The 15,425-nt window shown below is 48.9% G+C and overlaps 1 protein-coding gene across 1 annotated transcript in view; it reads left to right on the forward strand.

Annotated features, from left to right (window-relative positions):
* Positions 1 to 6,129: 6,129 nt before the first annotated feature.
* Positions 6,130 to 15,425, forward strand: part of Bcr (BCR activator of RhoGEF and GTPase) — a 147,387-nt gene continuing 138,091 nt past the window's right edge. Inside the window, exon 1 of the mRNA XM_074060677.1 lies at positions 6,130 to 7,627. Within this exon, the coding sequence (XP_073916778.1) occupies positions 6,343 to 7,627 (1,285 nt within the window). The 5' untranslated portion in view covers positions 6,130 to 6,342. The remainder of the gene's footprint in view (positions 7,628 to 15,425) is intronic.

The following is a 15,425-nucleotide window of genomic DNA, read 5'->3' on the forward strand; positions in this document are numbered from 1 at the left end:
CTCGGGCTTCAGGAGCCTCATCAATAATTAATTCTGCAGAAGTCAGGCAGCGTTTCTACTGAGGAGGGGCCTGGAAGGAAGAGCCCCCACCCTGCACTAGGAACGTGGTCAACAGTTCCAGTGAGGACTTGTCACTTGGCAAAGATGTGCTATGGATACCCCTGTGCCCCACTCCAGGCCAGGCAAATGTGGGCCTGGGGAGGTGCACTGTCCAGCACAGCACAAGAGACCAAGGATAAAGAACAAGTGTACTGCTGACCCCAGTTTTCTAATCTTGCCCCTGGTTCCCTGGGGCTGACAGATGACAGATGATGGATGACAGATGAGGGGAGGGAGTTACATGGCCACATTCCACTTGAAGGTTGCATCTCTCCAGCCTCTACTTTGGATGGAGATAGGGATGCAGACAGGACAGGGAAAGAGCAAGAAAATATCTAGGCTTCCAAGTTGGTCTCAAGTAGGTCTTAAGGCAGAAAGTTCTGCCCTTTTTATAGTGTCCCGCCTGCTCTCCTGCCTGAGGGCACAATGATCAAAAGCACTGATCTGGGATGTGTGGCAGTCTGGCCTCAAGTCTGGGCCCCCACTTATTGCCATGAGCTTGGGAGGTCACTACCCATTTTTGAGACCATTTCCCTATACCTCACTGGAATGATGGCTGTGAGAGCGGAAAGAAATTTTATCTGTGGAACTGCACAGGTCTCCAGTCTGGGCAGCTGGTAAGGGCTGAGCTTCCCAGATGGGAGCTCTGAAAACTGTGAGACCCTCACAGGGAGGGCCATTGTACCTACCTACATGATAGCTTTGGGTGAATTAGAAAAAGGCACCTGTACAGTTCCTTAATAAGTGAAACAGGAAATTGTCATATGAGTCATTCCATTCCTAGGTGTGTCCCTAAAAGTGAAATCAGGGACTCAAAGAGGTGCATTGTCTTAGTCCATTTGAGCTGCTAAAACAGTGTCTGGATGGCTTATAAACAACATATCTTTCCTTTCTTCCTTCCTTCCTTCTTTCCTTCCTTCCTTCCCTCCTTCCTTCTTTCCTTCCTCCCTCCCTCCCCCTTCCTACCTTCTGCTGGAGATCAACCCAGGACCCCTCTATCACTGAGCTATACTGCCAACCCAGAACTCACAGTTTTGGAAGCTGGACGTTCAATACCAAGGTTCTGAGGAGGCCTACAGATTATATCCTCTCATGACAGAGAGCAAGAGATCTCTCTGAGGTTCTTTCATAAGTACTTCATAAGAGCCTCATCTTTATGACCTAATCACCTCTCAATACCATCACACAAAGGATTAAAATTCAACATATGAATTTTAGGGAGGAGCTGGGGGTATAGCTCAGTGGTAGAGTGCTTGCCAGACATGCTTAAATCCTTGGATTGAATCACCAGCACAGGGTGGAGGTGGGGGAGGAGGAGAGAAGAAGCAACACTGAAGGGCAACATCACCAAAAATCCCACCTCCCCTGCCCCATTTTAGTTTTGAGATTTAACTTTTTTGTGTGTGGTTGTTCTGGGGTTTGAACTCAGGACTTCATGCTTGCCAGGTAGGCACTCTTCCACTTGAGCTACACCTCCAGCCCTTAGTTTTGAGATTTAAGACCATAACATATATTACAGGTGATGGAAATATGTGTTATTTATTTGTGGTGAATGTTTTACAGAATACACAGATGTCAAAGCTCACAAAACTGCACCCTTTAAATTGGCACAGCTTATTGTATGTCAATTATACCTCAACAAAGCTCTAAAAAATAAAAACAAAAACATCTATTGTTTTTAATTATAAAAGACAGACTACATTTTCATTTTGAATTCAGAAAGGCATAATGAGAAAGACAATGTCACTATTCACAAACAGTTGTGGAGCCCTAAGTGAAGTCCCCCCTGTTTGCTAAACCCTGTGGACACATTTGGGCCTAGTCACCTTCCAGCCTCTCCAGCCAGACTGCAGGGACTGACTACCTTAGCCCTGCTGGCCTTAGGACGGTGCTAGATTCAGCCAGTGTTCTTCCCAAGGATACAGCAGCTACTGGCATAGGGGTTCTGTCTCCTCCTCGCTTAGTCTATCTCCCTTGGACTCCTAAGTCCCTGTTACTTTCGTGGCCAATCCCTTCACCTCTACTTTCTTTCCTAGTCCAGCCCCTGCCCCTTCTCTACCCAGTGCCCTGCTGGCAGGGGGAAACTCTTCAGCCCCATAGCAACAAACAGCAGCTGTTCACTGACAACAGTCCAATTTCTATCTGTGGTCTTGAATGTTCCTTGTGCTACAGATTCACCATCTGTCCATCTGACTCCTTCCTGTGGATGGGCAATGGGTACCTGAAGCTTCACATGGGCACCTCTGCTTGCCCCTTGCGGACAGTGTTCCACTGTCAGTCCTGTGGCTGGTTCTCCCTCATTCCCCTACTCAATCTATCTTCATGTTCTACAAGCCCCACTTCTAAAATGGTCCTCTGTATCTAGGGTCCTTTATCTCTAGTCTACGTCACCAACATCTTCCACTTTGGACAACTGCCACAGACATGGACCTAGCACTCACCCTGCTCCCACTTCCAACTTCTCCAATTCTCCCAGCAATAAATCCAAGCATGCCATCCTCTGCTTACTATGTTTACCAATCTGGCAGTCACTGTGGCTATTTAAAACTAAATTAGTTAAGGTTAAATTAAACTAAGACTTCAGTTCTCCTACAGCCAAAGTCACATTTTAGGTGCCCAGTAATCACATGAGGAAGCTAGTGGTTGCTGTAATGTTCAACACAGATCATAGGAGATATTCATTGTGGTAGAAAGTTCTATTGGACAGAGCAGACTTAAAACATTTTGGTGACTTTTATTTATAATGAAACCTAAACTTCTTTATTTAACCACTTTATTTTTCCCCTTTTTATTATCATATTATTGTTATACTGGGGGTACATTATGACATTTACAAAAGTTCTTACCATGTATCATAGTTGAATTCACCCCCTCCATTATTCTCCTTTATCTTCACTCCTCCATTTCTAGGATACTTTCAACAGGTCTCATAGAATGAAATCTAAATATCTTACATGCCTAAAAGGCCTCTGATCTCACATCCTACTGCCCTCACCACCCTTGTCTCCTAACCTGGTTGTTCCTCAAACATACATACAACTTTGAAGTCTCCTAGTCTCCTTGTCTTTGCCTATCTGTTCCTTGCCCATAACACCAACTCAGGTGTCACCAGCCCAGGCAAACCTTCCCCAGCCCTCTGCCTCTTCCTGGATTCCCCAAGGATACACACATCTCTGCTCTGGCCCAGCTCTGACTCTTTTATCATTTGTGCACATACATGGACACACATACACACAAAGGTGAATGTGTGTGTGTTTTTCTTTGGGCTATACCCTCCTCCAGGTCACACACATATCCTCATTTGACCACGATATATGCTGAGTACTTGGGGACACAGGAATAGGACAAATGTCTATCCCAGATCTAGCTGGGACAGACACTGAATGACAGACACATATATTATAGAGTATAATATATGTCTGGAACCCATGTCCCTCCTTACACCTTCCCTCACAAGGGGAAAGAGAAAGCTCTGCAGGAGAGAGGGAGGGAGGGAGGGAGGGAGGGAGGGAGGAAGGAGGGTGAGAGAGAGAAAGCTGTGGAGAAAAGGACCTGAGGCTTAGGGTGGGAGAACTTTTATGGAAGTCCTGAGGATGGTGCCAGTCAGTAAAGGAGAAAAAACTTTGGGAATTGTTTTGCTAATGGCCAGGGAACGGGATTCAGGAGGCCTGGGTTCTCATTTTGCCGGGTCCCCACTGGGTGACCTGAGCAGATCATTTAGAGAAGGCAGATAGTGTTGATCATGACCCTATAGGGTCTTTTATTCTTTGTGGTGCTAGGGATTGAACTCAGGGCCTCATCCTCTACCACTTGCACTGGGGTTTGAACTTAGGGCCTCATGCTTGAGATAGGGTCTTGTGAACTATTTGCGCAGGGCTGGATTGAACTGTGATCCTACTGATCTCTGTCTCCTGAGTAGCTAGGATTACAGATGTAAGCTATAGGTGCCTGGCTGTGTGTGTATATATATATATATATTTTTTTTTTTTGAGATAGGGTCTTGCTAACTTTGCCCAGAATGGCCTCAAACCTCTCCATCCTACTACCTTTGCCTCCAAGTAAATGGAATTACAGTTCTGAACCACTATACCTGGCTTTTTTTCCATGCTGGTGAATGAATCAAGGGCCAGGCACATGCTAAAGTACTCTACCACTTAGCCACATCCCCAGCCCAGGTCAAGATTTATTATACCCATTAGAAAGGAGAATCTTCTAAATGTGAGAACACAGCTCACTATTGCACTTCTGGGATTCCTGTCCCTCTGTGTTCCACCAGCCCCAAGGTCATTGGCACTACTTGCATCTCAGTTTCATCCTCTGCAAAAATAGGATGTTTTTAGCTTGCCAGCCAGATGTTCACGGAAACAAGTAGCGCAGGAGATTAGAGAGACCTGCAGAGGGCGGCAGTGAGCTGTGCAGCCCGGGTGGAGCCTTGAAGATGGATCCCAAGGGCTCTCCACTCTGCAGCTAACATTTAGACAATCATAGATTGAACTCCACATGCCATATATCCAGGCTTGTTTTGTTTGCCCCATTTGGGCCCTTTAAGCAAGATGCTCACAACGTTTTTCAGATGAGGACAAAAGTGAAACCCAGAAAGGAGAAGGGAATTACCAAGGTCATTCAGCTCTAGGTTGGGGAGACCTGAAGTGGAGCCTGGCCAGTCTGGCAGTTAGCTCTGGTTTAGTTTTCCCTAAACTGGACCAGGCATCTACTCTGGTGGCGCTGGAACTGGGGGAAAGGCATAGTAACCACTCGTATCCATGCGGAATAACAGCTTTTGAAAGCAGACGTTTTTGTTCTCATTTCAATGTTCAGGAGACTGAGGCACAGAGATGAAGAAGTGGTTTGCACTCAAACCCAGTTCTTTGATTGCCAAATGTTGTTTTCTTTCCCCTCACTGGGCAGGCTGGGTTGGGTATTATCATTTTGTATTCATTAGACTCCCTACAGAGAATACCCTCTGCCCTGTGTCTCAGATCTCTGGGCTTCCCTGGAGAACCATCAAAGATTTCCCTTTTACTACCTGCTCTGGGCTGCCCTTTCTTCCATTCGGTCCTGTGACCATGGTGGAGGTTGGTGACCTCTTCAGAGGGAGACTAATTGGGTAAGTGCTGCATCAGGTAGATCCTGGAAACCTACACCGGCCTCTGGAGTTCAGAAGTCCTGCGACAAATACAGAACCCAGCATGCGGGAAAGGATAAGTGGAGTTGAGTGACCTAAAGGAGAAATTCCTATTTATTACTTAGTGTTAGGTGTTTCTGTGGACAATCCCATATGGCAGTAGTTGTTTCATTACCCACCCAAGTCCACAACACAGGAGGCTTGTTGGCACACGGGCTGCTGGCATCGGTGATCCAGTCTGGCCCTGTCTGTCTCATTGGGTGACCTCCCTTGGCCGATTCCTCTCCGGACTGGGTCGAGATGGGTATTCCCTAGCGCGCTCAGCCGAGACGCCAATGAGTGACCTGGCTGTGAGGAAATGAGCCAGGAATAGTAGGTGCGTGGAACTGGGAACGGCCTCGGCTTTGGAAGGGTCTCTCTAAATCAGCTGGTCCGGTGTCCTTCTGATGGGACAACCGTGGACTGAGAATGGGACAGCTATGTTCCCGCCGCCGTGGTGGCCTCAGTTTCCCTAAGAGTGCAGGGACCAAGGAAGGACAGCGGTTCGGTGGGGGAGCGGCCCCTTTAAGAGGCGTGTCCGGCCCCCCCCCGTCAGCCGCGCCACGGCCACCGCCCCCCGGCCCTCCCCTTCCTGCGGCGCCGTTTGCGGGCCGGGCGGGAGCGCTGCGAGAGCCGGCCCGGCGGAGCGCATCGCCCACGAAGGGGGTGGCGGTAGCTGGGGTGCGGGGAGCGTGGGAGCCAGAGGAGAGGAGCGCGCGGGCCGCGGCCATGGGCTAGCGGCGGCCGAGGCGAGCGGAGGGCAGTGCCCGCCCCGCGCCGCTCCGCGCGCGCGGAGGAGCCCCGCACACAATAGCAGCGCGCGCAGCCCCCCGCCCTGCCCCCGCCCGCGCGCCCCGCCCCCACGCGCGCGTCCCGCCCCGCGCCATCCGCCGCCAGGGGTAGCCAAGCCTCCCGCCTCACCTGCCACCCGGGAGCGGGGCGGGCATTGTTCGCAGTCACCGCTGCTACGGGCCATGGGGGCCGCCTGGCGCCCTGGGCTAGGCCTGGCGAGGTCTCCGTGCCCCCGCTGAGGCGGGCTTCGTGCTCAGCCCAGCGGCCCAGGTGAGGCAAGCCGCGCCATGGTGGACCCCGTGGGCTTCGCCGAGGCGTGGAAGGCGCAGTTCCCGGACTCGGAGCCGCCGCGCATGGAGCTGCGCTCTGTGGGTGACATCGAGCAGGAACTGGAGCGCTGCAAGGCCTCCATTCGGCGCCTGGAGCAGGAGGTGAACCAGGAGCGCTTCCGCATGATCTACCTGCAGACGCTCCTGGCCAAGGAGAAGAAGAGCTATGACCGGCAGCGCTGGGGCTTCCGGCGCGCGGCGCAGCCCCCCGACGGCGCTGCCGAGCCCCGCGCTCCCGCAACGCGCCCGCCGCCCTTGCCCGCCGACGGCACTGATCCGCCACCGCCCGAAGAGCCTGATGCTCGGCCCGACGGAGAAGGGTCTCCGGGCAAGGCCCGGCCGGCGGCCGCCCGCAGACCCGGGGCCGCTGCTCCCGCAGACCGGGACGACCGAGGACCCCCCACCAGCGTGGCGGCGCTCAGGTCCAACTTCGAGAAGATCCGCAAAGGCCATGGCCAGCCTGCCGCGGCGGATACTGAAAAGCCTTTTTACGTGAACGTAGAGTTTCACCACGAGCGCGGCCTGGTGAAGGTCAACGACAAAGAGGTATCGGACCGGATCAGTTCCCTGGGCAGCCAGGCCATGCAAATGGAGCGCAAGAAGTCCCAGCAAAGCGCTGGGCAGAGCCTGGGGGATGCTCCCAGACCCCATTACCGCGGACGCTCCTCTGAGAGCAGTTGCGGACTCGACGGTGACTATGAGGACGTCGAGTTGAACCCCCGCTTTCTGAAGGACAACCTGATCAATGCCAATGGCGGCAGCAGGCCCCCTTGGCCGCCCCTGGAGTACCAGCCCTACCAGAGCATCTATGTCGGGGGCATGATGGTGGAAGGCGAGGGCAAGGGCCCGCTCCTGCGTAGCCAGAGCACCTCGGAGCAGGAGAAGCGCTTGACTTGGCCCCGCAGGTCGTACTCCCCTCGCAGTTTTGAGGACAGTGGAGGTGGCTACACCCCGGACTGCAGCTCCAACGAGAACCTCACCTCCAGTGAGGAGGACTTCTCCTCTGGCCAATCCAGCCGCGTGTCCCCGAGTCCCACCACCTACCGCGTGTTCCGGGACAAGAGCCGTTCACCCTCGCAGAACTCTCAGCAGTCCTTCGACAGCAGCAGTCCCCCCACGCCGCAGTGTCAAAAAAGGCACCGGCAGTGCCAGGTCGTGGTGTCTGAGGCTACCATCGTGGGTGTCCGAAAGACGGGGCAGATCTGGCCCAGTGATGGGGACAGCACTTTCCATGGAGACACAGGTGGGTACTTGCATTTGTGCAGATTCTTTTAAGGGAGTAGGGGAAACCAAAGAGGAACTTGGCAGAGGGAGAAATGGATACTTTTTTGAGTGATTTTCAAGTGCTGTTGTGTGATTCCTGCTGCTCCTGCTCCTGAACTAAGCTCCACCACCACCACCACCCCTTCCTCTTGAAGGCAGTTTCAGTGTTTGGAATGGGATCAGTTGGGGAGGGGGGTGGCATGGGGGGATGGCAGGTGGTTTGTTCCTTGGTTCTAGAGCACATGCTTCTTGTGGAAATAACAGCCTGTGTGCTGGGAGGGAGATGCCCTGTCGTCTTCTTGCCCTACGATCTCTCCATGCTGTACGTGAGGAGGGTATAAAGGCAGTCATCTCCACCACCTACATCAGATCCTTTCAGTGGGGGCTGATCTGTGCACAGGATCAGCCTCTACTGCACCTTTCCTGTCGTGGAGGGATTATCTGGCATGTTTGAGGAACCCAAGATGTGCAAGCTGCTTTCAGGGCTTGGAAGTATCAGGTTCTCTTGTTAGCAAGTCCGAGCAGGTGTAGATAAGAATTAGAAGGAAGTGAGGTGACAGGCAGTTCTCACTCAGTGGGCCACCGAAAATCAATGGGATGAAGATTTTATCTGGTGCTGAAGCAGAGCCACACCCATTCTGAACTGCCTGGCTCTGATGGGAAGCTTCATCCATCATTACTCACCCACAAGCTCCTCCATGCATCAAACCCACTGTTTTTCTATCCTTCCATGCACCCTTGCCTCCTTGTCTTCTCAAGGATGAGCACCTTTAGGTGCTTATTTTGGGCTCCCAATCCATGTTCAGACCCCAGCCCTTAGATTAAACGATTAAACTATAGGATTGTACAGTAACTTCTTTGCTGTACACAGAGGCCAATGGGCTTTTGAGATAATGGGACTAGAGTTTGAGATCCAGACACAGTTTGTAAATAGGGTAAGGAGAGGGTGGGTAGGTTGGCAGGTCTAGGGTTTATGTGGGGTGGGGGGGGGTGAGGCTATCAAGAATCTCTTGGAGTCCTTGTCTTTGTTGAGCTGATCCAGTTTTCTGCTTCATTGAGTTTTCTTTTGCTGCTGATGGGCGGGGTGCATGTGGTTGGTTTGTCAGAATCCTCTTAAAACAAGTTAGGCTATTTTTGGCTCTGTGGTGTTGCCTTTTTGTGCTCAGCACTCCGTCCTGTTTGTTTTAGTTACTTTCAGTTGCTGATCTTCTATTTGCAACTGGCATTGGCTGTGGTGTGTGGCTGGGACCTGCCTGTGGCCTGGCTCAGCTGCATTCCTTAAGTGTCTAATGGAGGGATGAGAAGCTGTAGAATTCAGAAGTCTGCTTTGCAGGCACATCACCTCTGTGGAGCCTGGAGGATTGCCCTGTGGTTATTGGACACAAGCCTTGTCCGGTCAGCTGTCTGCCAGGCAAGCCAGCTTGAACTGGCCCTCAGTGGTGCTGGAGAGTATTATTAGTGAAGAATATAAGAAGCTTTCATAGAGACCTGAAGTCTGAAACAACACTCTCTTGCTGGTGGGGAATTCCAGAAAGTATGGCCGAACCTTTCCTACAGCTCCTATAGATGTGGCCATGTTGCCCACCACATAATCAAACTCTAATGCCAAGTCAGAGCAGGTAAAAGTAGGAATTGCAAGGAAGTGAGGCCCATCACAAGAGGCATGTGTGTTCCTCAGGAAATGGCTGAGTAGTTAATTTCATAACTTTTTGAACTTTTTGGGCCCTTCTGTTAATATTCTCAATTCTCTCTCCTGTTAGTCTTTATTTTTTCCCTCAAGACATCTTTCATGATTAGGGTTATTTAAACAGCATCATTTAAAAGAAATTATGAGGCTGGGGATGTGGTTCAGTGGTAAAGCACTTGCTTATCATGTAAGCAATCCCTAACACTTCCAAAAAAAGAGGCAGTTATAGTTCTCTGAAACAGTTTTTTCTTTTTCTGTCTTTATTTCCTTTTCTTTCATTTTGGTAGTATTGGGGTTTGAACTCAGGGCCTCAAACTTGCTAAGCAGGTGCTGTACATCACTTAAGCCACGCTCCCAGCCCAGACAGTTTTTCTTTAAGAGTTGACTTTTTTCCAGAGCACTTTTAAATTCTCAGCAAAATCCAATGAAGGTGCAGAGATTTCTCTAGTAACTTGTTGCCCTCCACACCTGCCTCCTCCATTATCAACATCACTCCCTAAAGGGGTACATTTGTGGCAGCCTGTGAACCAATGTAGTTTACAGTAGGGTTGCCTCCTCTTGGTGTTTTGCTTCCTGTGAGTTTGGGTCCTTTTTGGCTTTAAAACTCACAGGTATTTTAGCTCTGTGTCCAGCAATCGCCTCTGATGTGGCTGGTGGAGAAGGAGGGATGCTGTGCCCGCTCAGCCATCTGTCTCTGTCTGAACTATTTAATGATGTTCTTTAGATGGCCCTGGGGCCTGCTGGCCTGAAAAGGAACAATGAGGAAAACAGCATTGTGGGGAGGGAAGTTATCTTCATGTTCTGCAGTGGCAAAGATGGAGACCTGGCTCTTAATAACTTCAGATCCCTTTGCAGACTTCTAATAGCTTCAGATCCCTTTAAGACTGCTGCTGATTCAGGGAAAGAGCTGCAACTGTCACACAGTGCTCAGTGCTGAGCAGGATGACAAGAGGCTTCAGTGTAGGGTCCCTCCTGAGTTCTTCCATCATCCAGTGGAGGAGATGCCCATTTATACATAAGGATGCAAACAGGAAGTAGCAAGAAGTAGCAAAGCTGGGATCCCAGCCCCTGTGTGAATTCAGGGCCCCAGTCTTTCTGGCACCATGGTGGCCTTGAGTGTTCTTCCCACTGCACTACACATGGAAAGCACACCTGCGTCAGTCCAGGGTCCCTTCAGCTCTGAGTACCCAGGACCTGCCTGTGGGGTTGGTAACAGACAGTCATGAGCCCTGGTCTGTGCAGATCCTTCCCTAGGGACTGTGTGAGCCACAGAAAAGGAGGGAGACTGGTCCTTGCCATCTAGGAGCTTACAAGTTAATGGGAAAGAGGGATGCAAGAAAAGTTAAAGGGGTGTGAGATCCCAGAAGCTTCCAGCTTCTTTGGCTTATTAGCAGCAGTCCAGCAGCTGAGGATTGGGAAAAAAACTGTCTGCCCGAGAAGTAGTGACTCTGTGTGTGTGTGTTTGGTGGTACTGGGGTTTGAACTCACGGCCTTGCACTTGCCAGGCAGTTGCTCCACCATTTGAGTCATATCCCCCAGTCCTTTTTGCTTTGGGTGTTTTTCGAATAGGGTCTCATGTTTATGCCCCAGCCAGCCTGGACCCACGTAGCTGGGATGGTAGTTGTGTGTCACCACACCCAGCTTTTATTGGTTGAGGTGGAGTTTTGTGAACTTTTTGCCTGGGCTGGCCTCGAGCCACAGTCTTTCTGATCTCCATCTCTTGAGTAGCTAGTATAATAGGTATGAACCATTGCACTGGGCTTGTGTATGTGTATTTTAATGATAAAATACACATAATGTAAAAATTACCATTTTTGTTGTAGTCCTAGTATTTGGGAGGCTGAGGCAGGAAGATGGAGAGTTACTGGGGGTTAAACTTGAGCCATCCTGACAGACAGCCTTGTATTTTACCATTTTAGTCATTTAAAAATCTTCTTATAAAATACACAAAAAATTTGCCTTAACCCATTTTGACCATTTTTAAGCATACAGTTCTTAGCCTTGAGTACATTCACATTGGACAGTCATCACCACCATTGAAACTCTGTCCTCTTTTTTTTTTGGGGGGGGGTGTTAAACTTATGGCCTCATACTTGCTAGGCAGGAGTTCTTATAGTTTGAGCCACTCTTTTAGCCCTTTTTGTGATGGGTTTTTTCAAGATAGGGTTTAGTCCCTGAACTGTTTGGGGCTGGCTTTGAACTGCAATCCTCCTGATTTTTGCCTCCCAAGTAGCAAGGATTATAGGCGTGAACCACTGGCACCCGGCTCTTGACACAACAGCTCCTGGTTTCACTGTTCCTGGTGCCCTGGCAACCCTCATTCTCTTTTTGGTCTCTATGAATTTGATGGCTGTTGGTACCTCGAGTCAGTGGAATCATACAGTATTTGTCCTTTTGTGACTGACTTATTTCTGTGAGGGTGATATCCTCAGTGTTCACCCATGTCCTAGCGTGGGCTTCGTGCCTTTTCTTTTTGAGATGGGGGTCTCAACTCAACTCAAGTGGTCCTCTTGCCTCAGCCTCCTCAGTAGCTGGGACTATATTTGCATGTCACCATGCCTGGCTGGTGTGCTTTTTTTTGGAGACAAGAATTTCTGTCGCATTTCCAAGTCTCCTGTCTCAGCCTTCCAGATAGCACATATGGAAGATCCTTCTTTCTATAGCTTATGGGATGCATCCTGTGAGTGCTACCTGCCTCTCTTACTTTATCAGTGTACTTTTTGTTTGTTTTGTGTCTTTTGAGGCAGGGTCTTACTTTGTAGTCCAGGCTGGCCTTGAACTCATGATCTTTCTGCTTTAGCTTCCGGAGTGCTGGGATTTACAGGACCTGTGCTACCACACTGGGCTTCATTAGTGTACTCTTAACTTTCCTTTCTTGGAGCCCTTTTTTTTCTTTTTTCAGTGCTGGAGATTGAATCCATAGCTTTGTACATGCTAGGCATGTACTCTGCTGCTGAGCCTCATCCCTACCTAGCCTTACTCTCAGATCTTGTTTCTCTGTGGCCTTTCATACGAGTTACTGTCCGGTGTTTCACCTTTTTATTGAGCAACTTCATTTGTCCTTTGGATTCCAAGTGACAAGTGATCATTCCACAATGATTACTTCTTTGTTTTTCCCTTGGGTGATTGACTAGACAGGCAACTAGTTTGAGTAAGTGACCTTGGGGCTGTCAAAGGGTCATCCAGGCCTCTTGTTGACTCCATCATTGCCTCTGTAGACCAGAGCTATGGCTGCCTCTGGATTGACTGCAGACTCCTCCCCACAAACAGAAGCAGAATGGGGAGATCCAAAAGAATGGAAGCAGTCTACACCCAATTTTACAAGGGTGCCCTGACTCCAGAAGGCCAGTGTGTTTTTGGAACAGAATGAAACTCTCTGAAACATTCCACTGAAAAAGGAGCTGAGCGTGCTGTGAAGTTGACAGGGCCTGGGGATGTGCCTCCCCTGTGACTCCCTTTTGCCTAAGTTGTTGCTTCTAGGTTTCAGAGCCATATCTCTTCATTGGTTGGGAGTCCTGTGGCCAGGAGGGCCTGTGTATGTGACTGCTGCCCCCACCAGGACAAGGAGTCTAGGCAAGCACTATTGAGCCCGCTTGGGAAAGGAACTGGTAGTGTGGGAGGCCATGGCTGCAGATTACCCTTGTGGTTTGAGAGGGATCCGCCTTCAGAGTGAATAAACGAGCATCATGGAAGCATTCTCAGGTCTAAACAATTCTGACTGACACTGCTGCCTATCAGAGCAAGGCTCAAAGGGCTATGACCCTCACGGGAGTTCTTTACCTTATCTGGAGTGCAACTACTTAGCTTCATATAGGGATTTTTTTCTTTGAAAAACGTAGTCATTCCAGAGGCACCTGCACATCCATGTTTATTGCGGCACTATTCACAATAGCCAAGTTATGGAAACAGCCAAGATGCCCCAGCACTGACGAATGGATTAAGAAAATGTGGTATCTATACACAATGGAATTTTATGCAGCCATGAAGAAGAACGAAATGTTATCATTCGCTGGTAAATGGATGGAATTGGAGAACATCATTCTGAGTGAGGTTAGCCTGGCCCAAAAGACCAAAAATCGTTTGTTCTCCCTCATATGTGGACATTAGATCAAGGGCAAACACAACAAGGGGATTGGACTATGAGCACATGATAAAAGCGAGAGCACACAAGGGAGGGGTGAGGATAGGTAAGACACCTAAAAAACTAGCTAGCATTTGTTGCCCTTAATGCAGAGAAACTAAAGCAGATACCTTAAAGCAACTGAGGCCAATAGGAAAAGGGGACCAGGAACTAGAGAAAAGGTTAGATCAAAAAGAATTAACCTAGAAGGTAACACCCACGCACAGGAAATCAATGTGAGTCAATGCCCTGTATAGCTATCCTTATCTCAACCAGCAAAACCCCTTTTTCCTTCCTTTTATTGCTTATACTCTCTCTACAACAAAATTAGAGATAAGGGCAAAATAGTTTCTGCTGGGTATTGGGGGGGGGGAGCGGGAGGGGGCGGAGTGGGTGGTAAGGGAGGGGGTGGGGGCAGGGGGGAGAAATGAACCAAGCCTTGTATGCACATATGAATAATAAAAGAAAAATGAAAAAATAAATAAATAAATAAAGAGAAGACACAACATATCAGAAATAATGGTAAGCAATGAACCCAGTAAAACTTAAATCTAAATAACTAGAAAAAAAAAAAAAGAAAAACGTAGTCATTTTAATTGAAATATGTTACTCACGTAACACACTATAGGTTTATTGCTTTTTTAGTGTGGTAACATATATATAACAAAATGTAAAATTTCATGTTTTTTGGAGGGGAGTGTTAGGGATCAAACCTAGGACTTTGCACTGCTAGACAAGTGCTTTGCTCCTGGCTACATCCCCAGTCCTCACTTTATTTGTTTATTTTGTCTTTTCTTTTTTTGGTGCTGGGATCGAACCCAGGGCCTCGTGCATGCTAGGCAAGTGCTGTACCACTGAGCTACATCCCAGCCTCTCCCAGTCCTCACTTTAATCATCTTTAAGTATCCAGTTTGGTGATGTACTTAAATACATCACATTGTTGTGTAACCAGCACAAGTCTAAGAAATTTTGTTTGTTTGTTTGTTTGTTTGTTTTTGGTTGTGGGGAGTGATTCAGGGGCTTGGGCTTAAACTAAGTATATGCTCTACCACTGAGCTACACCCCATCCCTGTTTCTAGAACTTTTATCATCTTTCTAAACTGAAATTCTGTACCCATTAAACAATAACTCATTTCCTCTACCTCTGGTCCCTGGTAGCCACTGTCCCACTTTTTGTCTTAATGAATTTGGCTGTTGTAGGCATCTCATGTAAATAGAATCCTACAATATTTGTCTTCCTGTGCCTGACGTATTTCACTCAAGTATGGTTTTGAAGTTCCCTGAGGCAGCACTCTCATCCTTAACTCCCCATCTCTGATTCTTAACAGGTGTGTTCTCTTTTGGAAAACACCTATTAGTAATGGCACTATTTCTTTGGATTTCATGCCCACAGTCTTTTTTAAATTTTTTTCTGGTGGTACTGGGGTTGAACTTAGGGCCTCGATCTTGCTAGGCAGGTGCTCTACCACTTGAGCTGAGCCCGCAGTCCTTTATGCTTTAGTTATTTTTGGAATAGGGTCTCATGTTTTGCCCATACCAGCCTAGACCTTGATCCTTTTATTTTTGATTCCCACATAGCTGGGATGAGACACCATGCCAGGTTTATAGATAAGAATGGGGCGGGGGGGTCTTGCTAACTTTTTGCCCGGGCTGGTTTTGAACCATGATCCTCCTGATCTCTGCCTCCTGAGTAGCTTGGATTATAGGCATGAGCCACCAGCGCCCAGTGACCAAAGTCTTAAAGTAGCCCAACATATTAGTCTATCAAGGCTGTCCCATAACAAAATACCATAGATTGGGTGGACAAAACACCAGATATTTATTTTCTTATACTTCTGGAGGCTGAAAGACCAAGATCAAGGTCCTGGCAGGGTCCCTTCTGAGCCACTCTCCTTGACTTGGAAAGGTCACCTTCTTGCTGCCTCTTCACATGGTCTTTCCTCCCTGGTGTCTCTTTGTGTCCAAATTTCC

This window comes from Castor canadensis, chromosome 18 (genome assembly GCF_047511655.1).
Source record: "Castor canadensis chromosome 18, mCasCan1.hap1v2, whole genome shotgun sequence".
Taxonomy (NCBI): Eukaryota; Metazoa; Chordata; class Mammalia; order Rodentia; family Castoridae; genus Castor; species Castor canadensis.